Source organism: Amphiprion ocellaris, chromosome 3 (assembly GCF_022539595.1).
Source record: "Amphiprion ocellaris isolate individual 3 ecotype Okinawa chromosome 3, ASM2253959v1, whole genome shotgun sequence".
NCBI lineage: Eukaryota > Metazoa > Chordata > Actinopteri > Pomacentridae > Amphiprion > Amphiprion ocellaris.
The window spans coordinates 26351870-26377921 of record NC_072768.1 but is presented as its reverse complement, the minus strand read 5'-3'; the positions used below and the strand labels follow the sequence as shown (position 1 = coordinate 26377921).

At 40.0% G+C, this 26052-nt stretch overlaps 1 protein-coding gene across 8 annotated transcripts in view; it reads left to right on the top strand.

The window, feature by feature from the left end:
- Positions 1-26052, top strand: part of cadps2 (Ca++-dependent secretion activator 2) — a 388988-nt gene that overhangs the window by 339468 nt on the left and 23468 nt on the right. For 6 of the 8 annotated variants that reach the window (XM_055006857.1, XM_055006836.1, XM_055006847.1 and 3 more), the window contains 3 exons: positions 491-574; positions 747-779; positions 20115-20222. In XM_055006857.1, coding sequence (XP_054862832.1) covers positions 491-574; positions 747-779; positions 20115-20222 — 225 coding nt within the window. The remainder of the gene's footprint in view (positions 1-490; positions 575-746; positions 780-20114; positions 20223-26052) is intronic. The other 2 variants (XM_055006860.1, XM_055006854.1) reach the window with 1 other exon arrangement.

Sequence of the window (26052 nt, the reverse complement as noted above, 5' to 3'; positions counted from 1 at the left end):
CATAGTATTTTGAAATATTTGTATATTTATCGTTTGAATTCTTTTTATTTTATTTTGCCTTTCTTTTATTGTCGATTATTGTTTTCAATATTTTTAAAAAATGGTTGTTTTACTGTTAGCATGATGGATTTATTCAGTTATTTTTTATTCGCAATACATTTTTTTTCTTGAATCTGTGTTATTTTCTTTTATTAACTTGCTTGTAAATATAATGGGCTCATGTCTCTTTTTTTAAATCAGTGTATCTCAGTGCAATGAGAGTATTTCACTTTATTCAAGAATTTTCTTGAAACAAGATTAAATAATGGGTTGCTGAATTAGTTTTTAGATAAAAGAAAATGTTGGAAAAAATGTTGATATATTTTAGACATTTTTGCACTTTTTGTGAGAAATTAAAAGCCAAGAACTCATTTACACACAACAAAATGTCTTGAAGGAAACGGAAAATGAAAACATCAAATTACTATTGTGTCTCTCCTCCTGTGTGCAGTTTGCTGCTGTTTTAGACTGCGTCCTCTCCAAGCTCTCCAGATACGATGAAGGGACACTCTTCTCTTCAATTCTCTCTTTCACAGTGAGTAGCCGTGTTTTTCTTCCTGGAAACAGAGAGTGCCGGGCTGTTTCTTTCTCTGCTCACAAAGGCAACCTGTTATTTGCTGGAAACCTGATCTTTGCAGCGGAACTTCAGCATTCTTATTCTTCTTCTTCTTCCTTTTCCTTGTCTTCCTCCTGCCTACCCCTGAAAGGTGAAAGCAGCTGCCAAATATGTGGAAGCCCCTGTGAGTCTGATAATCTGCCTGCTGGTTTCTTTTTTACCGTCTGTCATATATTGCTGTTTCCATCTACATTTAGGCAGCATTGGGTGGAAATAAAAAGCTGCATGGAAATGCAAAGGAGCTGTGCTTTGCATTGAGCCTCAGTTATTTGCTTTTTTTTTGTTTGTTTGTTTTTCTTTTTTTCTTTTTGTGGTTTATCACACAGTGTTAAAGATGTGTGAAAGATAAAGAGGATTTTTATTCCATATGCAGCTCCTGAGCCAAAGATCACACAACAACCCTAATTAATTGCACTCTTGTCCTTGGAGATGTGTCTCACCAAAGTGTCAGTCTGTGGGCGGCGGCAGCGTTTGGGTGTCAAGCAGTTAATGAACGGCGTAGAGCAGCAGAGCTCAGAGGCCGCAGTGAGGAGGTACCCGACAACGTGTACAACGCAGGAGTTAAAGTGTTGAAGTGTTGAGGTGATGAGGCGTTAACGCTGGACAGCGCTTAAGGTGTGACAGGGAGAGGCTTTGTCTCCAGAATTAGATCTCACAAAGATAAAGTGACCCTTGCTTTTGTAAACTGATAAACTGCTTGAAATTAACAAAGACAATTCCACTGTGATTTGTGTTTTTGCACATTTTCCATTTCTTTGATATGAATTCTGGCAGCTTTCAAAAGCATCCACTGGGATTTGAAAGATATTTTAAAATCTTTTCTTTTTAAAAAAAAAAAAACTCAAATCTGTCAGGCTTTAGTCCAAATGTTCCACCAAAACCCAAAAAGTAATACAAGTACAAGGAAGAGGAATGGTTTTCCTTTATTTTTTAAATTTTATTTATTTTTTTGACAGCTACAAAAGCAGTCTTTGTACTATATTCAACAAGACAGAACAAGCTGATGCTTAAGGAGGCTCTGAGTATATAATAGCACTTCTGTGAGTGGTGGCATATTTTTAATTTGTCTTATCTTTTTCCAATAATTACTCATGCTTGATTGACAATCATGCCTATATTCAAAAGTTTTGCTGCTCATGATTTTTCATGTATGCTCAACACTCATTGCCAGTATAGGAACTAATGTGTGTTTATGGTCAAAGAAGGATGTCGGGCTGGTGACTGAGCATCGTAGCATCGTACCTGACATTCAAGCAACAGTGTCATGTCATGTTTTTTTCTTTCATCATTTTCATTTCATCCGCTTTTCATTGACTTTAAAAGAATAGTTTTAAACATTGGAAAAATCGTTCTTTTGTGCATATGCTAAGTGTGAAGCTACCATTAGCATAGCACAAAGGCCTGAAGCAGCTTTGTTGAAATCCACCAACCAGCATCTGTAAGTATCTTAAACCAGCACACACACACTACCGTTCAAAGTTTGGGGTCACTTAGAAATGTCCTTATTTTTGAAAGAAAAGCAGCTTTTTTCAATGAAGATAACATTAAATTAATCTGAAATACAGTCTATATGTTGTTAATGTAGTAAATGACTATTCTAGCTGGAAACAGCTGATTTTTAATGGATTATGTACATAGGGATACAGAGGCCCATTTCCAGCAACCATCACTCCTCTGTTCTAATAGTACATCGTGTTAGCTAATCATGTTGAACAGCTAATTGATGATTAGAAAACCCTTGAGCAATTATGTTAGGACATAAATAAAAGTGTAAGTTTTCATGGAAAACATGAAATTGTCTTGGTGACCCCAAACATTTGAACGGTAGTGTATATCTAATTTTGTAAAAGCTTATATGCTGGAATATTTTCTTGACTGAAACCAAAATGTTTGTTAGGCTCTACCGTTGCTTAGACAAATGAGAGACAAGTTCAAGTAAATATTTTTGACAGAGGCAAGGTAGTAGTTTCCAGTCTTTGTGCTAAGTTAACTGGGTGCTAATTGTATCCCAATACCTACTATATAGACATAAGGGTGCTAGAGATGTTAGATGTCTCATCTAACTCTCCTGAAGAGTAAGTAAATGTTTCTTTTCAAAACATATCTAATCTTTCTCTAATAGGGATGATGAATTGAACAATTCAAAAAATTTCAATTCAAAATAAATAAATAAAAATCCCCATGTATTAGTGACCATGGGAAAATATTGTTTAGGAACACTTGAGAACAAAGACTGCCCATCCTCCCAAAAACAGGGCAATTTAATGAACAACAACCGCAAAGCATTGTTTTTCATAGCATCTTTAAGCCTTTTCATTTTCCCATCCATTATCTATACACCGCTTAATCCTCATTAAGCTTGTTTTATGCTTTCCACGTCCACGAGGTCTGTGCAGCTCTGTGCGGACAAATTACGTCATTTCAGCAGCCACGCCTCCTCGAGCGGCCGTGCACCTCCACATTTTTCTAACTACGTGGACGGAGCTGCGCGGAAAAACATGGCAGAGGACCAGGACCTACTCGTAGCTGAAGTCTAAAAATACGTGCACTTATATGATTCGTCACACAGAGATCACCGTGGTAACCGTGTTATGAACAATACATGGTGTGAAATTAAAACTAACTGCTGAAATGCAACTATTCGGTAAAATGCCATGTTGTAAGTGGTGTAAACAGTGGCAAACTTCTTCTACTCTAGTTTAGTATTAGAGTAGACCAGGTAGATGTGTGTTTGCGATACACTGCACCCTGCAGTTTCAGAGCAGACGCCGCACGGAGTATAAATGCACACACGTTCTCTCGCACGGATTTCAGCGCGGCTCGTTCGTGCGGAAAGTATAACCCAGCCTCAAATCAGCTGGGATAGACTCCAGCCCCCTGCGACCCTAAGGGTTAAGGCGGGAACACCCTGGACAGGACACCAGTCTATTGCAGGGCTACATACAGAGACAAGCAATCACACTCGCATTCATACCAACAGATAATTTAGTATTATCAGTTAACCTGAGCATGCGTTTGGACTGTGGGAGGAAGCCGGAGTACCTGGAGAAAACCCAGGCATGCACAGGGAGAACCGGGGATCTTCTAGCTGTGAGGAGACGGCGCTAACCACCAGGCCACAGCCCCTTTTCAATTCTCCCATTTTAAAATTTTTCTGCTTTGATTATTTTGTTTTTTGAAGCATGTGTTGATGAAGGATTAATACTAGATATATACCGTCACTGAGCTGAGTGGCTTGAGGCTGTGGCACCGTCCAGTGTTTTTTCAGGTAGAAGTTCAGTACATTTTCAGTTTCATACATTTACAGCAAAAAATAAATGAGGCATAAAAACATTTTTCATTGATGGTTTGTGACTGTAAGACACTCAAATGCAGCATACTGTTAATAAAATATAAAGAGATCCGACATATGTCAGTCATCCTCTGACACCTGCTCATTTCTAGTACAAAAACAGAAAAAAAAAGCCCATTATGACAAGTGCAGCATTTTTAAATCAACTTAATTGAACCATTAAGGCTAGGAGTATGGTTTCACTTTTAGAACTCTACAAAGTCACACTTCCATTGTCTTCTCTATCAGCACTGAGCACTCAATCAGCTTGTTTTAATACATTTTAATGAAACGGGTAGAGGACTAAACCAACCGGTAGCTTCTATCCTGTATGAACACCACATGGTGGTTGGAATTGTGTGAGTAGAAAAGTCTCAGGTAATGGTCATGCGGTCAGGCCAATTAAATTGTGTAGTGCGACTCAACACATCATACAAAAGTAATGAACAGTGACCAGAGTCTGCCAGCTTTATAGGAACTGTTGTGGAATTTTAGCGAGGTTGATAGAGGATGACTAGGCAGACACAGGGAGACACTGGAGACTCAGATGACTTAAGTTTTGAGTAAGGTTTGCTGATCAGGAGAAATGACGCCAACAAAGCAGCAGTGGATGCAAGCAGTGCCAGTGTCAGTTCTCAAGATTCTCTCTGATCTTTGGGTATATATTGTAGTTGGGATAAGGTCAGATTTGGATTAGTACTCTTTCCTTCACAGGTATGTCCCTTTACAGTGAAAACCTGTCAGAGTTTAGACTTGAATGATTTCATAGGAACTACAAAATTACATATAGGAGAATGATTAGGTGAGTCTTGGGTACGATTACTGATTCACACGTACAAAAGATGCACCATGGAGCGACACAGGAAATCATTCCTGCCTGTTTCACTCCTCACTCCGAGGGTCAGGCTCTCTGAGTCAATAGACTGGAGTCATTATCTTTCAATGCAAGCAGTTAATTAATTTCTCAGCTCACTTAATTTCTTAGGTTAACACTCAATAATGTGCAATAACTTTGTCCAATAACTAGTTATCTCTGTGCAATAACACACTACTGATTACAGTGTACACTTACACAATATTTGTTAGGAAAAGCACATTCTACATTTAGGCTAATAATGTTTAAATTTTTAGGATATATTTTAAGGCCATATTTTTCTACTTATGTTACTATGTTTAGGTCATAATTTTCTACTTATGTATATCTATATATTTTGTTCTGTTTATATTTCTGACTTTGAATGGGAGCAACTGTAACATAAGCAATTTCCCCTCAAGGATCAATAATGTATTTCTGATTCTGAAATACTGAATAAAGGGTAGAGAGTCAGTATACTAAGAGCAGAAGTGGTATTTTGCACTTTAGGTTATACTCCTACTACTTTTTTTTCTTTTTCTTATTTTACTTGTTGGTGAAACACCATAGGTGAGAACATCCTGCACTGAGTCACGATACAGCTGAGATAAAGAGCAGCACAAAAACCTCACTTAACCTCCTTAATCCCCTTCCCCACTGCGGCACCTCCCACCTATCCCATAATGCTCTCTGGCTCCTATCCAGACTTCCCTCTCAGCTGCCTCCTTTCCTGAAATTATAATGTAACCGCTACCTTGGCCTCTTGGTCTTTTGTGTGAAGGGAACCTGACGCAGGTAAGCCTCTTGTGGGATGAAGAGCAGAAGGCAGAGCCTCTGAAACTACTGCTGTATGGCTCCATCCCACACAGCTTGTCACGAAAAGATGGAGCCGTCATCCTCGACCTTCTACTTTTGTTTCATTTCATTTTAGAGGGTAATGAATAACACATTTATGGCTGACGGTGACTTTTGTCATTCATAATTTTTTAGGAACTTTGAAATGTTTTAACTTGACTTTTGGAGGAGGTTTTTCAACTGTCACGGTTACAGAATTTTGAAAATCCCCAAAGGCCATTGTAACTACTCCGGTCTGATATATTGAAGGCCATGCATCATGCAGATGTCTATTTTCTCCTCAGTCAGCTGACACCGTGACAACTATGGAAATAAAGACATACGAACATTTCAGATATACACAAAGTTTCACAGAAAGTGTCTAATTAGACGGATTCCAAAAGTAAATCTTTCAAGTTAGTTTTCTGTCGTTAGACTGGTCCAATATTCTAGCTTGAGACAATAATATATTAAACTGTCCATACAATACACTTTAACAAATAAGTGTTTTGTATGTTTTGTCATGTGGACTATGGATCTGGATCAATAGTCTGGATCCACGTTTTTGTTAAGGATTTCCCATTGGGAGATATAGCTGCCGGCACTAAGTCGCTGTAACTATGACATGAACACTGTGTCAGTTACCTGCTGCGACCACATGATTGTGATCCTACTACAAACTGACCATGATTTATCAGTTGGAAATCATACAAGGAACAAATGATTAAATTGTGGGCTGTTTCTGAGTCCCATCAATTCCTGCCGTCCGCTACATGTTTAGGTCACGCAATGTAGCAAACCCCAGCCGACAATGGTGAAGCTCCTGATGTTTCACAAAGCCTTTATTTAGGTTTGGCCATCAGCCTTGTTTTGAACACAAATTCACCTTTCTGTCCGTCACTCCTTTCTTCACCGTAAGAGCTAGTTCCCATTCCAGCTAGGTGTTTCGAAGTTTGTACACATCCTTTGGTAGACAGCAACAGTGTGGAACCGTTTTCTTTCATCTTTACATGAATTTTCGAACTTTTCGGCAGCGTCTTCGTCATGTCAAGAAACCGCTCCTTAGATAAACACTTCCTGTGTCGCTGGAATGGTGACTAAATAAAAGCCCGTAACATTAAAAATATGCCTTCAAAATAAAAGCATGAAGGGAACGGTTATTTTAACACTAGCAAAATAAAGGCTTGCCAAAAGTGATAAACTGATCAACACACCTTTATAAGAGTAATTTCCACGCAATTCGATATCCCTACATAACATGCACATGCATAACACATACCTGTGCTCAGCACAAGGTCATTTTATATTAAAGATTTCATCCGTCGGAAATGATACGTCAACTGAGCAGCCTTGGTGGAGTACTGTGCTCTCTGAGTGCTTTTCTAGTTGTGCTTTAATTAGTTTTAATGACCATATGAATTCAAACATTTATAAAATGACGACAAAAAATAACAACTAACTTGAAACTTGAACTCTCAATATTACTGTCTTTTGGACAGTTACAGCCATTATCAAACTTTAGATGAGATTAGATTAGATTATTCATCACATACACATTCATACATAAAGTATGGCAGTGTAATACAGTGACTGTCCACAAGGCTTTATAAATCCAAAATGTTAAAATAGCATGGTTTGTATATTCCATTTGTACATCACAGGTACTGAAAAGACTTTCCTAAAGAACACAGTGAGGATGCTCACTGATACCTCTACCAGCTGCCATGAGATGTATTTCAGATTGAGCTTCAGGTTGCAAAACTTTAATAATAGCAAATAAAATAGCTCAGTGAAGAATGAGATCTGTCCGCAGTAATATTTAGATGGTATCTGTTATCTTCAGGTTTTATTGCCAGTTGGACTTTTTTTGTGACAATAACTATTGTTTTCAGTAGTTTTAGGCATAGTAAAATATCCATCCATCCATCCATTATCTATACACCGCTTAATCCTCACTAGGGTCGCGGGGGGTGCTGGAGCCTATCCCAGCTGACTCAGGCGAAGGCAGGGGACACCCTAGACAGGTCACCAGTCTGTCGCAGGGCCACATACAAAGACAAACAATCACTCTCACATTCACACCTACGGGCAATTTAGAATAATCAATTAACCTCAGCATATTTTTGGACTGTGGGAGGAAGCCGGAGTACCCGGAAAGAACCCACGCATGCACAGGGAGAACATGCAAACTCCATGCAGAAAGATCCCGGGAAAGCCGGGACGCGAACCAGGGACCTTCTTGCTGCAAGGCGAAAGTGCTAACCACTACGCCACTGTGCAGCCCTAGTAAAATATCGCATGCACAGGGAGAACCGGGGATCTTCTAGCTGTGAGGAGACAGCGCTAACCACCAGGCCACTGTACAGCCCCTTTTCAATTCTCCCATTTTAAAATTTTTCTGCTTTGATTATTTTGTTTTTTGAAGCATGTGTTGATGAAGGATTAATACTAGATATATACCGTCACTGAGCTGAGTGGCTTGAGGCTGTGGCACCGTCCAGTGTTTTTTCAGGTAGAAGTTCAGTACATTTTCAGTTTCATACATTTACAGCAAAAAATAAATGAGGCATAAAAACATTTTTCATTGATGGTTTGTGACTGTAAGACACTCAAATGCAGCATACTGTTAATAAAATATAAAGAGATCCGACATATGTCAGTCATCCTCTGACACCTGCTCATTTCTAGTACAAAAACAGAAAAAAAAAGCCCATTATGACAAGTGCAGCATTTTTAAATCAACTTAATTGAACCATTAAGGCTAGGAGTATGGTTTCACTTTTAGAACTCTACAAAGTCACACTTCCATTGTCTTCTCTATCAGCACTGAGCACTCAATCAGCTTGTTTTAATACATTTTAATGAAACGGGTAGAGGACTAAACCAACCGGTAGCTTCTATCCTGTATGAACACCACATGGTGGTTGGAATTGTGTGAGCAGAAAAATCTCAGGTAATGGTCATGCGGTCAGGCCAATTAAATTGTGTAGTGCGACTCAACACATCATACAAAAGTAATGAACAGTGACCAGAGTCTGCCAGCTTTATAGGAACTGTTGTGGAATTTTAGCGAGGTTGATAGAGGATGACTAGGCAGACACAGGGAGACACTGGAGACTCAGATGACTTAAGTTTTGAGTAAGGTTTGCTGATCAGGAGAAATGACGCCAACAAAGCAGCAGTGGATGCAAGCAGTGCCAGTGTCAGTTCTCAAGATTCTCTCTGATCTTTGGGTATATATTGTAGTTGGGATAAGGTCAGATTTGGATTAGTACTCTTTCCTTCACAGGTATGTCCCTTTACAGTGAAAACCTGTCAGAGTTTAGACTTGAATGATTTCATAGGAACTACAAAATTACATATAGGAGAATGATTAGGTGAGTCTTGGGTACGATTACTGATTCACACGTACAAAAGATGCACCATGGAGCGACACAGGAAATCATTCCTGCCTGTTTCACTCCTCACTCCGAGGGTCAGGCTCTCTGAGTCAATAGACTGGAGTCATTATCTTTCAATGCAAGCAGTTAATTAATTTCTCAGCTCACTTAATTTCTTAGGTTAACACTCAATAATGTGCAATAACTTTGTCCAATAACTAGTTATCTCTGTGCAATAACACACTACTGATTACAGTGTACACTTACACAATATTTGTTAGGAAAAGCACATTCTACATTTAGGCTAATAATGTTTAAATTTTTAGGATATATTTTAAGGCCATATTTTTCTACTTATGTTACTATGTTTAGGTCATAATTTTCTACTTATGTATATCTATATATTTTGTTCTGTTTATATTTCTGACTTTGAATGGGAGCAACTGTAACATAAGCAATTTCCCCTCAAGGATCAATAATGTATTTCTGATTCTGAAATACTGAATAAAGGGTAGAGAGTCAGTATACTAAGAGCAGAAGTGGTATTTTGCACTTTAGGTTATACTCCTACTACTTTTTTTTCTTTTTCTTATTTTACTTGTTGGTGAAACACCATAGGTGAGAACATCCTGCACTGAGTCACGATACAGCTGAGATAAAGAGCAGCACAAAAACCTCACTTAACCTCCTTAATCCCCTTCCCCACTGCGGCACCTCCCACCTATCCCATAATGCTCTCTGGCTCCTATCCAGACTTCCCTCTCAGCTGCCTCCTTTCCTGAAATTATAATGTAACCGCTACCTTGGCCTCTTGGTCTTTTGTGTGAAGGGAACCTGACGCAGGTAAGCCTCTTGTGGGATGAAGAGCAGAAGGCAGAGCCTCTGAAACTACTGCTGTATGGCTCCATCCCACACAGCTTGTCACGAAAAGATGGAGCCGTCATCCTCGACCTTCTACTTTTGTTTCATTTCATTTTAGAGGGTAATGAATAACACATTTATGGCTGACGGTGACTTTTGTCATTCATAATTTTTTAGGAACTTTGAAATGTTTTAACTTGACTTTTGGAGGAGGTTTTTCAACTGTCACGGTTACAGAATTTTGAAAATCCCCAAAGGCCATTGTAACTACTCCGGTCTGATATATTGAAGGCCATGCATCATGCAGATGTCTATTTTCTCCTCAGTCAGCTGACACCGTGACAACTATGGAAATAAAGACATACGAACATTTCAGATATACACAAAGTTTCACAGAAAGTGTCTAATTAGACGGATTCCAAAAGTAAATCTTTCAAGTTAGTTTTCTGTCGTTAGACTGGTCCAATATTCTAGCTTGAGACAATAATATATTAAACTGTCCATACAATACACTTTAACAAATAAGTGTTTTGTATGTTTTGTCATGTGGACTATGGATCTGGATCAATAGTCTGGATCCACGTTTTTGTTAAGGATTTCCCATTGGGAGATATAGCTGCCGGCACTAAGTCGCTGTAACTATGACATGAACACTGTGTCAGTTACCCGCTGATGACCACATGATTGTGATCCTACTACAAACTGACCATGATTTATCAGTTGGAAATCATACAAGGAACAAATGATTAAATTGTGGGCTGTTTCTGAGTCCCATCAATTCCTGCCGTCCGCTACATGTTTAGGTCACGCAATGTAGCAAACCCCAGCCGACAATGGTGAAGCTCCTGGTGTTTCACAAAGCCTTTATTTAGGTTTGGCCATCAGCCTTGTTTTGAACACAAATTCACCTTTCTGTCCGTCACTCCTTTCTTCACCGTAAGAGCTAGTTCCCATTCCAGCTAGGTGTTTCGAAGTTTGTACACATCCTTTGGTAGACAGCAACAGTGTGGAACTGTTTTCTTTCATCTTTACATGAATTTTCGAACTTTTCGGCAGCGTCTTCGTCATGTCAAGAAACCGCTCCTTAGATAAACACTTCCTGTGTTGCTGGACTGGTGACTAAATAAAAGCCCGTAACATTAAAAATATGCCTTCAAAATAAAAGCATGAAGGGAACGGTTATTTTAACACTAGCAAAATAAAGGCTTGCCAAAAGTGATAAACTGATCAACACACCTTTATAAGAGTAATTTCCACGCAATTCGATATCCCTACATAACATGCACATGCATAACACATACCTGTGCTCAGCACAAGGTCATTTTATATTAAAGATTTCATCCGTCAGAAATGATACGTCAACTGAGCAGCCGTGGCGGAGTACTGTGCTCTCTGAGTGCTTTTCTAGTTGTGCTTTAATTAGTTTTAATGACCATATGAATTCAAACATTTATAAAATTACGACAAAAAATAACAGCTAACTTGAAACTTGAACTCTCAATATTACTGTCTTTTGGACAGTTACAGCCATTATCAAACTTTAGATTAGATTAGATTATTCATCACATACACATTCATACATAAAGTATGGCAGTGTAATACAGTGACTGTCCACAAGGCTTTATAAATCCAAAATGTTACATGTTAAAATAGCATGGTTTGTATATTCCATTTGTACATCACAGGTACTGAAAAGACTTTCCTAAAGAACACAGTGAGGATGCTCACTGATACCTCTACCAGCTGCCATGAGATGGATTTCAGATTGAGCTTCAGGTTGTAAAACTTTAATAATAGCAAATAAAACAGTTCAGTGAAGAATGAGATCTGTCCGCAGTAATATTTAGATGGTATCTGTTATCTTCAGGTTTTATTGCCAGTTGGACTTTTTTTGTGACAATAACTATTGTTTTCAGTAGTTTTAGGCATAGTAAAATATCCTAGGCATGTAATTTTAATTGCCATTAGAACTGTAACCTCCAAAATCCAAGATGATTGATCTTGTTGTCAGCACTGATGGTGACAAAATACACTCGTTAACCTTCTTTTGGGTGTTCTTTATTAATTATGTTTTTTTTTTACTCGTAATTTTGTATTGTCCTACATATAAAAGACACTGTCCTACTGCATGTGGTGTTAAATGTGATTTTTTGAATTATTTTAATATTATTTTGTAACTGTCACCTAGCTTGTAGGTGTAGTTTCCACTTTATTGTTTAGTAGTTACCCCTAAAATAGAATCCATGGTCCTACTTGACTTCTTAAGCCTGCATCGAATACTTACTTTACTGTTAATACTTTTTAAAAACTTTATTAATAGTATCAATACAGAGCATTTGCTTGTGGTGTAATATTGTGACATGACAGTTTACTGATGCTGTAAAGGGCTGGAGTCATTTACTGTGTTTGTCACTGACTCACACGTGTTCAGCAGGATGTGTTCGCGCCTGTACAGCCAAGATGCCAGTGACTGACTGCCACACATGCTCATATCAAACATATGCACTCTGGCAAAGCAGAAACACAAATATTGGAAGAGCAATTACCATCACTGGCTCTTCCCCATCTTTAACACATCAGATTCTTCCAAACGTGTTGGGGCCCAAAGCTCTGCACAGTATAGAAAATGATATAGACTAACATTTGCTATTGGACTTCTTTAGGTTTGTGGAATGAGCAGTTGATCACAAAGTCACTCATAAAAAAAAATAAAAACGTTTACATTTAAAAACATAGGCGTAAACAATAGGCAAAATACAGACTGTGGAGAGAATACACCGATCAGCTTCAGCATTAAAACCACGTTTAATATGGTATAGGTCTCCATTTTGCTGCCAAACCACCTCTGACCCATTAGGCCACTAACACAGTCTAGGATCCAAAGGATCCTGAGGTAGTGTGTGGATTGGGCTTGTTCCAGTCCATCTCATGGATCCTAGATTGGATTTGGATCTGGCAAGCTTTAAGGCCAAATCTCAATGATACCACTGCTGTCATTGAGAGCTTTTGCAGTGGGGATATATTCCTGGTCTGCAACATTGTCTAGGTGGGTAGTACTTGTCAGAGTAACATCTAACATAGCCCTCAGGTCTGAAAAGTGATGCCAGCGCTATATGGCCTTAAACCTGCCTTCAGCCAGCAGAGGGCGACACCTTTGGCTGCAAAAAGATGTCAGATTGTATACAACTCTCTGAGAAAATTATTGTGCTTCTCCCTTGATCTGTTACCCCAGTAAATACTTTCCTAATAAGTTTATGAATATTAACATTATGAAACAGCCCAGTCATTTGTCAAATATTATATTATCTGGTTAGTGCTTTTCAACACAAGGAATTTCAACTTATTTTAATTTAAAAGGGATTCTTTTTCATAGTTCAGCTAAAACAGACATTATGAACAATCACTTTGGGCTGCTGATAAACATCCATCCATCCATCCATCCATCCATTATCTATACACTGCTTAATCCTCATTAGGGTTGGGGGACTGGAATCTATCCCAGCTGACTTAGGGTGAAGGCAGGGGACACCCTGGACAGGTCACTAGTCTATCACAGGCTACATATAGAGACAAACAATCACACTCACATTCTCACCTTTGGAGAATTTAGAGTTACCAATCAACCTTAGCATGTTTTTGGACTGTGGGAGGAAGCCAGAGAACCCAGAGAAAACCCACACATGCACAGGGAGAACATGCAAACTCCATGCAGAAAGATCCCTGGGAAGGCCGGGATGCAAACCTGCTGGCTGCCGGAAAATCTTCTAGCTGCATGGCTAAAGTGCTAACCACCAGGCCACTGTGCAGCCCGCTGATGAACATGTGTCAATAAATTAAATTTATATTTCATTTTAGCAGAAGATAAATTGTATGTTAGCATCACCAACAGTATAAGTTATAGAGAGAGTCATGTTGTGATGTGGCAAAAATGAATTGGAACCAGGGCAGGAAACAGGACCATAGCAGTGTGTAATTACCTGGCATTTCACTGTCCTCCTTCCCTGCTAAGTAACCACTCATAATCAATAGGCTTCTCTCACCAACCTCCAACCTCTACCCCTCCCTGTCTGTATCCATACAGGAACATTGCTTAATTTTATACTCTCAGTTTTTCTTGTTGTCAAACATTGACAAGCAGCCAGACATCTATTATCCTGACACAGAGGGGATTACCGGTGTTTGGCTACAGTGAAAAAACAGTGAAGGAGACAACACAGGCTGAGAGGGCAGAGCGTGACAAGAACACTGAGCTGCTTGTATGTGTTTTTTTTTTCTCTGCCTCTTTCTTTCCTTTCTTTCCTCTAGTGTTAAAAGTCCTAATCTCAGTGGCTGAAACTGTGCGGCATCTCCGATCTGTCAGGCTGCTTTGTCACCTCATCAGAACAAGAGAAAAGGGATGTGAATGATTAAGACAAGCCTAAAGGAATGGAAAGGGGGAAAATTTAAGTCTCGAGTGACAGCAAGAGCAGTGATATGTTGCCAGTAACACACACACACGCACACACACCCACACACAGAGTACATTTTTTTCTCATATTGGCCTGACCAAATCATGCAGATACATTTTTACATTAGTTTTCTTAATCTCTCAGTTTTGGCTCTCCATTCACCTAACAGTTGTCTTTAGTACACGATGTGAGCTGAAGCATGATGAATGAATAGAGTGTGGATGATCTCAGAAGGTGCCCTTTGATATCGGGCATACGAGTACATATTTTACCTCCTGTAAGATAGAACTTGCTGCCACCGTAAACTAGACTTGTTCCTGCCCAGGCCACTGATGGTTCATCGAATTGGGATGTGAGTAGTTCAAAGACTGGATCAAAGCCTTGGGCTCCTCATGTTTTGGGTTATTTCTCTGGAAACATAGGAAAGATAGAGAAAAAATCAGAAGAATTAATCATATTGGGTCGTGTTGACAGCTGCCATTGTGAAGGTTTGCTTGGACTTCTAATTAGACAGTTAAATGAGTTTGTTTGGGAAGCAATGCCCTGAAGAATTCCCTCCCAGACAACAGTGGTGAAGCGGCAGTAAACAAGGAAGGTGCCTAGGTGTGACTGGTCCCGGATACTCAATTAACAGAGGAAAGAACTCAGGACCTATTGACCGAAGAACTGTAAGGAGTTTGGATACATCATGGAAAGGTCTCAGAGTCTCAGTGTGCAACAAGACAAGTTCATCCCAGTTCATCCATCAGTCACAGTGATGATGTTGATGCAGCATCCAGATGCTACTGCAGAAATCTTTTGACACGCAAACACAATTTCGATATGCTGTAATCTGTGTTAATGTGGACATGACCTAAAAGTGTCTGCTTGAACCCATCAGAGACAATGCGACAAGTACTGTAACACATTCGTCAACATTTCTGATCATCACTGGACAGCGACCCTCAGTCTGCCAGACTCTCACCTCTTCTCTCATTCCAGAGTATTATGGGGATTTTGACATCCCTGTCAGTCACTGGGTCTAACCCCTCCTTCTGGATGAATATTGCACTGACACCACATCTTTTTCAACACACAGCAGTCACCCTCCAGCTGTCTGACCCCACCTTAACCCCCATAGCACCTGCAGGTGTTCTTATCCAGTGGTCCAGCTGAATTATAGCGAAGTATTTTTGACTCATCTGAGAGAATCTGAGTGAGTCTGAGTGGCAGATCCTCACAAGAAAAACTGCATACAGAATATGGTAGAGATTTTTCCTTGGAAAATGCCTTAAACAGTTAATTTATAATCAAAATAGTTGCCAATTAATTTTCTGCAAGACAACTAATTGATGAATGAGCTCATTCTTTCAGCTCTACTATACAGGGTGTCTCTGTGGGCGGATCTGCTCAAGCATGGACATAAACTTACGTACATTACATGCATTAGAAAATGATCATAAACTCACAGACCCTCTCAATTTTGTCTACATGGAAAAAATCATTAGAGTGAACGGATTCTGCGTGTCTGTGGGAACAAATTAATTTGTCCATGTCAGTCATATCCATCATAAGATCTTTGTTGCAATAAAACAGCACCAGAAAAGGGGTGGTGTGTTCTGTCCCACGGCTGCCTCTTTGCTTTGTTCAGAAATCTGTATTAAGGCCCCTTGACACTCTTGATTGTGTTGTCTTTCAAAAACATGATGTTACAATCCCAGTACAGCATCAGTTTCCAACCTGCCTTTTGCCTTTAAGTGAAGCCAAAAGGTTTCTGGGCTTGTTGAAGTTCCATTTCCTTGTTTTTCCATCAGCGTGCCATGCTGCAGTGGCGCTGCAGCAGTACAACAACCCCCCCGGGGCCAACGCATGCTGGCTCAGAGAAAACGGGTGTGAAAGATGTCAAGGCAATTACAATAAGCATTACAGTTGTAATCTCCCCTGACAGTAGGGAGTGTGAATGAACAGGGCTTTAGCCACTTCCCCTGCCCCTGGCCTCTCCCAGCCACACAAACCACTGCTTCCCCAGCACTTAATGTTTCCTCCAACAGCTTTTTGCTCCTCAAAACATGAAGAAGGTTTTTTTTTCCCTTTTTTTTTTTACCTAGGAAGCAGCAGGTGATGCTGAACATCCGTTATCTGTGTTTTTGGTCTGGTACTAGTGTTATCCATTACTCAAACATGTGCAGAGTAGGTATTTGTGGAGAAAATGTTTCAAATAAATCATTACCTCACACTACTGATTCTGCACTAATTAAATCTATTCTGCTCTTTTAATTTAAAATGTTCACTCTATAATTGACAGAATGTGTTCCCTAGTTGTTTACATTGTGAATCCAGTGCTTAAATCCAGGTGATGCTTCAGAATTACCCGTGTGACAAATGAATAGGGTTCTGACAAAGATGTTCAAACTCTCATATTTTTGCACGTCTGCGCAATGCTTCAATCATGTCATTCCTGCTTCAGAGAGTAGGTAGTTCCTCTAATTCCAACAATGGTATAGCTGGAGTACTCAGGGACTCTGCAGGCATTTGTCAGACACTATATTTTCTGCAAAATGATATCTGTATTGCATAGTTCCTAATCCTAACAAGCCAAACAACATAAAGAAAGTCACTTCCCTTTTAAAATGTCGTCAGTTGTCTTGAATCCCTGGTCAGTGAATAACATTTTCATTTAGCTTTATTGAAGCCTACTGTCAGAAAATATTAAAGCTTGTCAACTTATCAAGTGATTAATTAATGAAATCAGTTAATATAAAAGCACAGTGTCTGGTGAGCTTTCCAAAACTAATCCTAAAAAAGAAACATCAAACATCGTCCAACACTATTTTTCACAAATACAGCAAATATCTCTAAGAAAAAAAAATTGAAAAAAAATTTGTGGCAGAAATCACGGCAACATAGAATGTGGTCATTTAACATAAATGTACCCACAAAGAAAATGACCTTGCGCTGAGCACACACGTGTGTTATGCATGTGTATGTTATGTACGGATACCGAATCGCGTGACCTAAATTGTCGCGGGCAGCGGGAATTGATGGGAAACAATGGGAAACACCTTCACTTGTAGTCATAGTTATAGTGGCACCGTGTCGCTATCTTGCAATGATACAGAAATCTTTAACAAATCCGTGGATTCAGACTATAAGCTGCATCACTGCCAAAATCTAATCACTTGGTCCTTGTGTCATTTCTGACCTTCCCTGCTAATTTCATTGAAATCCATTCGTTCATGAGTAATGTTGCTAACAGACAGACAGACAAATGTACACCAATCACCACATAACTCCGCCACTTTCCTTGGTGAAGTAGTAAAAACAAAACAGAAGTGTCTTCACTATGCTCTCATACTGGTCACTTTCCAAAAGAATATGTATTACTTAACAGGTAACTCACCTAAGAATCTAGATGCCAGCAGCATGTAAACTCTCCTGCAGCTCTCAGTCTTTCTGATTTTTGCAGCAACTCAGACCTGTGGTATAGCTCATCTGTTCTCAGCGATAACTGTCCTGTCAGCAGCAGGTCAAACAGTCCTACCTGGACTTCCAGTCTCTGCAAACACACATGCAGATGTGCAGTGCTCCTTGTTCGTGTTTGCCTCATTGGTCTGTGGGAAACCTAACACAGTCACTCTCACTTCCGCTGCATTCAAAAACACCATCAGTTAGTGTATCTCATAAACGCAATACAAACAATGAAGCAAGCTGGGAACAACACACCCAGGCAAGGTAGTCAACAAGCTGCTGTCACTGGGACTGAACTACCACCTCTGTAGCTGGATTAAGGACTTCCTCTCTAACAGACCACAGCACGTGAGAACTGAAGACCTCATGTTCCTCAAAGACCATCCTCAACACTGGCAACCCCCAAGGTTGTGTTTTCAGTCCACTCTTATACTCACTTGTCACACATGACTGCACTCCCACTCATAACTCAAACTACATATACAAATTTGCAGATGACACAGCCATGGTGAGATCGATGACCAACAATTATGAGGCAGCCTACAGAGAGGTGGTCCAGACCCTTACATCCTGGTGTCAGAACAATGACTTGCTCCTCAACACCAACAAGACAAAGGAGCTTGGCATTGACTTCAGGAAACACAAGGACACAACACATGCCAGTCTGGTGATGTCTGGAGTAGAGGTGGAACAGGTGGGGAATTTCAAGTACCTAGGTGTTCATCTCTCAAGGGATCTGATGTGGGGAGTAAACACCAGGGAAGTAGTGAAGAAAGCCCTGCAAAGACTCTTCTTCCTGTGGATCCTCAGAAAACCTGGGCTCCCACAAGAACTCTTCACCAACTTCTACCAGTGCACCATAGGAAGTTTCCTGAGCTATTGATGCATGGTGTGGTTCTCCAGCTGCACCTCAGAAGAGAAGAAAAACCTGCAGAGGATCACCAAGAACACATCAAAGATCATCGGTGCCCCTTTCCCACCCCTGGAAGAAATATACTCTGCCCGGCTGAGAAACAGAGCCGAAAAAATCAGGTCGGACAACACACACCCCGCACAATGTCTTTTAGATACCCTCCCTCTGGCAGGCTCAGGGACATGAGGGACAGAAAGACTTAAAAACAGCTTTTTCCCCAGGGCTATAAAAACCATGTTGTAAGCCTGAGCTGGAGTTGCACATTAGACCCTGCATTGTTTTACACTATTTTGTATGCTGCAGTGACAAAGAGAACTATCAAACGAAATTTTGTTGTAAAAGAATGTGCAATGACAATAAAGAATCTATCTATATCTACATGTGGAGCGATGAGGACATATTGTTACTCTAAGGGTTCTGAAAAAATGTTCCATATAGCATTGCCTGCTTTCTTCTTCTATACCAGCCTTATGGCGTATCACTGTAAATTCGTCCACAGGTGCCACTACAGAGTTGGAAAATAATTTCAATCGGCGATTAAATTGAAGTGCAGCTACCACAAGAATTGACACATTAAGTGTGATGGACAGTGCACACACACCTGCAGAGGAAACACAGGACACCCCACACACCATGCTGAGTGCTTCAGATACAACATTTGCTAGACAAAAGTATTGGTAAACTACTTGCCATGAGTAGACAGGAAGAATGCATAGTGTTACTGATTGTTTATTATTTTATTCACCTCAACCATTGTAGAGCTACATGCCCACACTTACTCCAGAAAGCCCACTGTGAAATTCAGGGCCTCCTTTCGTGAAAACAGATACAGTAGATAGCTGGAGATTTGTAGAAATTAAATTACAAATTGACTCACCTGGCTTGAATTTTATGTGAATGGTCACAATTATTAAAATGTAAAAATGGTTGTCATTAACACTCCTTAGCATCCCACCTATGTAGATTACCCTTTAATTCTGCTTTTAAAGCAGAACATGTAATGTAGTCAGTGATTTATCGTTCTGGAGGCCACACTAGTGAAACTTCCCACTTCAGAAGGACAAATGAAAAAAACCTTCAATGACAGAATGTGTTGATTTAAAGAATCAGGACTTCATCTTTCTGGGCATTGATCTCTTTTCTTGTTGACTTCATTAAGGAGGCAGTTCCATCTCACTGATCAGAATGTGTGCATAGATCATCATGCAGGATGTCTGCTGGTTGGCTTCTATTATTGTTTTTTGAGCTGTATATGAATACCAGCCATGTATACATTTCAAGCAGTAGGCTCAACTTAGTGCTTATGAAAAGCCTTTGGATGTCTGGCAATGTTCTGCATATTCTGTCCTCAAAGGATTGTGTTCAGGCCTGTCTTTGTCCTCTGCCCTGCAGAAACCAGGGATGGATCTGGCCGACACCTACATCACTTTTGTACGTCAGAACCAGGACATCCTTCGAGATCGCGTCAACGATGAGCTTTACACCGAGAAGGTGTTTGAAGTAAGTAATTCAATTCAAATTAAAATTTCAGTCTTTTTAGTTCAGCCTGTAATTTCTATCAATATTAGCATTACCTAAGTTAAAAAGTGACCAAAGAATTCAAATGGAAAAACAGTAAAAGGTCAAATGATCCAACAGGTTGGAAACAAAACTAAAAATACAGACAGTAAAAGTCAATAAACTGCGATACATGACATGATGATACGGTACCTTATCTAGTGTTCTAGTGCTTTAGACATGCTGTATGACACAGGCCTACCATAGACTATCTAAAAGATGGACATAGCACCTGTGACATCGTCAATTTGTGCCCTGCTACAAGTATCTTGGAATTTGTCTTGATTGTTCACTATCATTCGAAACACATATCAGTATTCTCTTCTCTAAAGTCAAATCTAGAATCAGCTTTCTCTGTCTTAATAAATCTTCATTCATACACTCCACCCAATTCCTTCTTTTTAAAGTGACAGTCCTTCCATTATTTGATTATGGTGATGTGTTGTACAGATCCACTTCAAAAACCCGTCTCCATAAGTTAGACACCATCTACCACTCTGCCCTCCGCTTTGCTCTGGAGCTTCTTACAACACCCACCATTGCAGTTTGTACTCACTGGTGAAGTGGCCCTCTCTTCACTCCCACAGACAATTACACTGGTTTCTGTACATCTACAAAACCTTCATTCACATCACCATATCTGCATTCATTACTTACCATTCATAACTCTACCCCTACTCTTTGTTCTAACAGTTTCATCAACCTCCACATTCCCAAAGTCCGTACCACTCCCGGTTGATCTTAATTCCAGTTTTCTGCCACTAATGACTGGAACTCTTTGCAACAATCCCTAAAACTCAACCCATATATATAATTCTTGTCATTTAAAAAATCAATTAAAATAACACTTCAAGACCACTGCACCTGTTTTTAGCCTTTCTATTTTACAAGTCATAGCATAATTTGTTTTGTAATGTTGTGTGATTTGCTGTATATGTAATCTGTTTTGTTGTTCATCTTGTTTGTGTGCCACCTCTTTGTCAGCCTAGGGGCTGCTGGAGCGTAACATGAAAAGCCATCCTTCACTGGTCCAAGCAGCCACAAAATGGGTTATTGCAGAGAAATTAAGTGTTTTTTTACAGTAAAGGTGTTGTGCTACACAAAGGATGTGGTTTAAACAAAAACAAAGCAATGGTAATGTTTAACTTCATTTCAGAGTAAGCAAAACCAAAATAACAAACAAAATCCCCACAAATCTGTTGAGCTAGACTGGCCTGATGAAACAAAAATTGTTAAAAGAAAAACATAGTCTTACCTCCCTATCCTAACTTAGACATGAGAAAAAAACAATTAACCCAAAAGTACCTGCTCACTCCTACTATACATTACCAAAACTCACAGTCTACTAAACAAAGAACGAGTTATGCTGATGTATTGCTGGTTGGAATCAGTGGAGGACAGATGGCACGCCCTCTGACTCGAAGGCGACGTCATCCCTCGATCTCAAATGCTGACCTGACATCCTGGTGTCCAGTCCTGACGGTCGTACAGCGCAGCTCTATTTGAATATCAAACTGGCACATAAAAAGGAAACACACAGCGCACAGGCTAGAAACTACACAAACACGACCGCAGTAACACTGACTGAGAATTTAAGGACACTACACACATTGATGCAGAGATGTCCTGTCGATCACAAGATATCCCTGCCCGAAAACATACCCACTTTGTCATGTACATTTCTCTAAATGGAAGCGTTATCTACTAAGTTATGTCCATGCTGTATGAAAATGTCTTGAAGCTAGTGGATGAGACCAGAAACTAACTAGTGAAATGTTTACAGAGGTAAATACTAACAACTTAAACTCATTTGCTCCTTTTTAAGAATTCTGATATTTTAGTCTGTATGAAAAAAGAGGCTCTGCACACTTTAGTCCACTGCAAACGAACTTTCAGCCTGCAGGTCTTCATCAGGGCAAAGGGGAAGCAGTATACAGCTGTATTTTCCAAGGACCAACAAATCACTGTCATTTCCACTTGAAAATCTGACATTACTGGCCTAACTTAGTTCCACTATTTTCCACGTTATAGCATCTCAGCGACAGTTAATTCTCCTGGTAGGTTAACCGGTGTTAACAGCCTCTTCACACAAAACCTAAGAGGAAGCATTTCTTCTCACTGCCATAAACACTGTAGAGACGCAGAACACAGTTTGCTTCTTAAAAAATATCAACAAGACTATTGATATGCTTTTATATGCTACAATGTCTTTGAAATCCGGTCAAGCACAGTCATTCAACTTGGGTTGAATTCAACATCTCTAACCTAGCTAAACACTTAAAACTTGTTTAAAATGGACAAATACAGCTCTCCTCTTACTGTTTTCTGTTTAAAAACTCTGTGTTTCAAGGTTCTTTTAGGGTTTATGCTTCCTACAAACACCACTCAGATCTTTAGGATGCTAATCAGCTCTTTCCCTACATATTTCTGTTTTGTTTATTCTGTTTTCCATATTCCCTGATCACATCCTTTACCTCTTTCATTTCCTCTGCCTCTTCACTCCAGCTTTCTTTGTCCTCCCTCTTCACACTTGATTTGCTGTTTATCAAAGCTTTCTCTTCCCTGTAGATCTATAAAGAAACGCAAGGTGAAGAGTGATAAAGTTAATCTAAAAACTCTTTCAGCATGAAACACATTTATTCTGTGTTGATGGATTCTCACCATACCCCGATATGGATCTACTGTCTCTCCTTGCTTGTTTATTTGTCAAAACTATCAGCAGAAAGTTAAATATAGGTATATGATTCTTCCAGACAGGCATCAAGTTGGTGCTACTCATTCTGTTATTTGATTGGTTTGGGGATTTTATTGGGATAGGAAAAATGTTGTACCTCCAGCTCCGTCAGGTGTTCCCACAAATATAACAATTGATGAGTGGAAATGCAGCAGAGGATGCTAATGGTTCAGAAGTCCTTGTTGGATGGTCAAGAAGCTTTAGGAACCCCATAACCCATCCATCCATGATCTGCACACCGCTTAATGCTCATAAGGGTCGTGGACAGGGAGCTGGAGTCTATCCCAGCTGACTTAGTATGAAGGCAGGGGGACAGATCGCCAGTCTATCACAGGGCTACACATAGAGACAAACAATCACACTCACATTCACATCTACGGACAATTTAGAGTTACCAGTTAAGCTCAGCATGTTTTTGGACTGTGGGATGAAGTCAGAGTATCTGGAGAAAACCCACATATGCACAGGGAGAACATGCAAACTCCATGCAGAAAGACCCTGGGAAGGCCGGGATGCTAACTGGGGATCTTCTAGATGCAAGGCGAAAGTCCGAACCACCTAGCCACTGTGCAGTTGCCCCATATCCCAGACCTTTCTTATATATACCTTATATATAATATAGGTCATTTTTTCTAAGCTGTATTCATCTGTGCATGATACTCTCAAGATTGATTTTGAGTATAGCACCACTTTACTGAAAAGATGTTTACACGTTCCTAAGAAGGAAGTCTTCTGTCTGTATGGAAATGGAATAATGATAACCCATTAAATATTTCAATTCAATTCAATTCAATTTTATTTATATAGCGCCAATTACAGTCAAATTGTCTCGAGACGCTTTACAGAACCCATATGCCTGACCCCCAGAGCAAGCCAAAAGGTGACAGTGGCAAGGAAAACACCCTTTTAACAGGGAAAAAAACCTCGAGCAGAACCCGGCTCTGATGTGGGGGGACCCATCTGCCTGCTGGCCGGGCGGGTTGAGAAGGACGGAAGAGGTAGAGAGGTAGAGATAGAGGGGTAGAGGTAGAGATAGAGGGATACAGATAGAGGGGTAGAGATAGAGAGGTAGAGATAGAGGTGTAGAGGTAGAGATAGAGAGGTGGGGGGTGGGACACAAGGACCATAAAACACAGCCACACATCTGAAGCATCCAGCATCCAGCTCTGGGACCAGGGACACTCGGAGAAAGGACACAGAAAGAAACAGAGTGAATGTAATGCAATAATGGTATATATAGTAAATACATAGGTAGTTAGAGAAGGGCTCAGTGCATCAAGAGAGGTTCCCCAGCAGCCTAGGCCTATAGCAGCATAACTAGGGGCAAACTAAAGGGACATCAAGAGGGGAAGTCAGTTTTGCAAATGAAAACACCAGCATACCCCGTCAGGGTCCCCCAGTCAGCCCTAACTATAAGCTTTGTCAAAAAGGAAGGTTTTAAGCCTGGTCTTAAAAATAGAGAGGGTGTCCGCCTCCCGAACCCAAACTGGGAGCTGGTTCCACAGGAGAGGCGCCTGATAACTGAAGGCTCTGCCTCCCATTCTACTTTTAGAGATTCTAGGAACAACAAGTAAGCCTGCAGTCTGAGAGCGAAGAGTTCTGCTAGGATAATATGGTACTATCAGGTCTTTAAGATATGATGGAGATTGGTTGTTAAGAGCTTTATATGTCAGAAGAAGGATTTTGAATTCTATTCTAGATTTAACAGGAAGCCAATGAAGAGAAACCAATATAGGAGAAATATGATCTCTCTTGCTAACTCCCGTCAGTACTCTGGCTGCAGCATTTTGGATCAGCTGTAGATATTTCAGAGAGCTATTGGGACAACCTGATAATAAGGATCAGCACCTTGAAGAAAATTTGAACTGTTTAGTAGCCTGATTTGCACTTTCAAGATTCAAATAATTAAGAAAAAAACAGTTTGTTTCATGTATTAATTTGAGGAAGGTTCCAGTCACCTCATATTTTCCCAAAGATCTGATGTTTTAATCTGCCATTGTTTTTCATCTCTTAATTGCAGCTTAACATATTACTGATTTATTCTTGTTCTATTAACATTTGTTGGATTTTCTTTTCATCAATATCTTTTTTTTTACTTCAGTGAGATAAAACTGTTTTTTCAACAAAATGTTGAAAAATTGCAAAAAAAATTTCCATATTGTGGTTGTGTACTACTTAATATGCATGCACACACACACAGAAAATATACAATAAGGTGATATTGTATCTGATCTGTTAGTAAGATATACAGTTAATGCTTGTGAAATCTTTCGAAACAGAGCTCACAGTCAGGTGTTTATACTATCTGATTCTCAATTTTCAGAGCAGCAGTAGGTCACTTTGAGGCTGAAAACACTCACTGCTTCTGTTGACCTGTTTATCACTTAGAAAACACGGAGAGCTTTTGGCTCACTCTGCTGGAGCTGAAAACCCTTCCACACATCCACCTATCCATCTATATAACCATCCTTCCATCCCATGCTGTTCGCTTTCTTCACCGACCACCCCCACTCTTAGATTTTATGAGAATATTTTAGCAGCGAGTTGTCAAACACGCGTCAGATCACTGTTGTGAGTCAACGCGGCGGCTCAGACATGGCGGCTCAGACCTTCGTACGCATTAGCAATACGAAGCCAAGCGATGGATTTCTGCCACCCACTGTCTCCTCTGAGGGTTCAGAGTGTTGTGGCTGAGCCTCGAGCTGCACTGTGCTGATTTATGTGTGTGTGTGTGTTTGAAGGATGGGGGTTGAAGGGGTTGAATCTAATAGAGCTCAGATACATCCAGTCATGCACCAGGGAAGAGGTGGTGGAGGAGCCTCCAAATGTCTCTGCTCAGCCCTCAACATGTATTGCACATACACACACATGCATTCTGTGTGCAACAAAGGAAGCAAATCCTATGTTCAATAGCGGCATCAGGCCACCTACCAGGAGCACCAGGGTATGCAATTGTCGTGTTTATGTGGCTCTGAGTGAGTGAAAGTCAAATTAATTTCCAGCGCCTTTTCTTTAAACACACAGTTTATCAGCATCAAT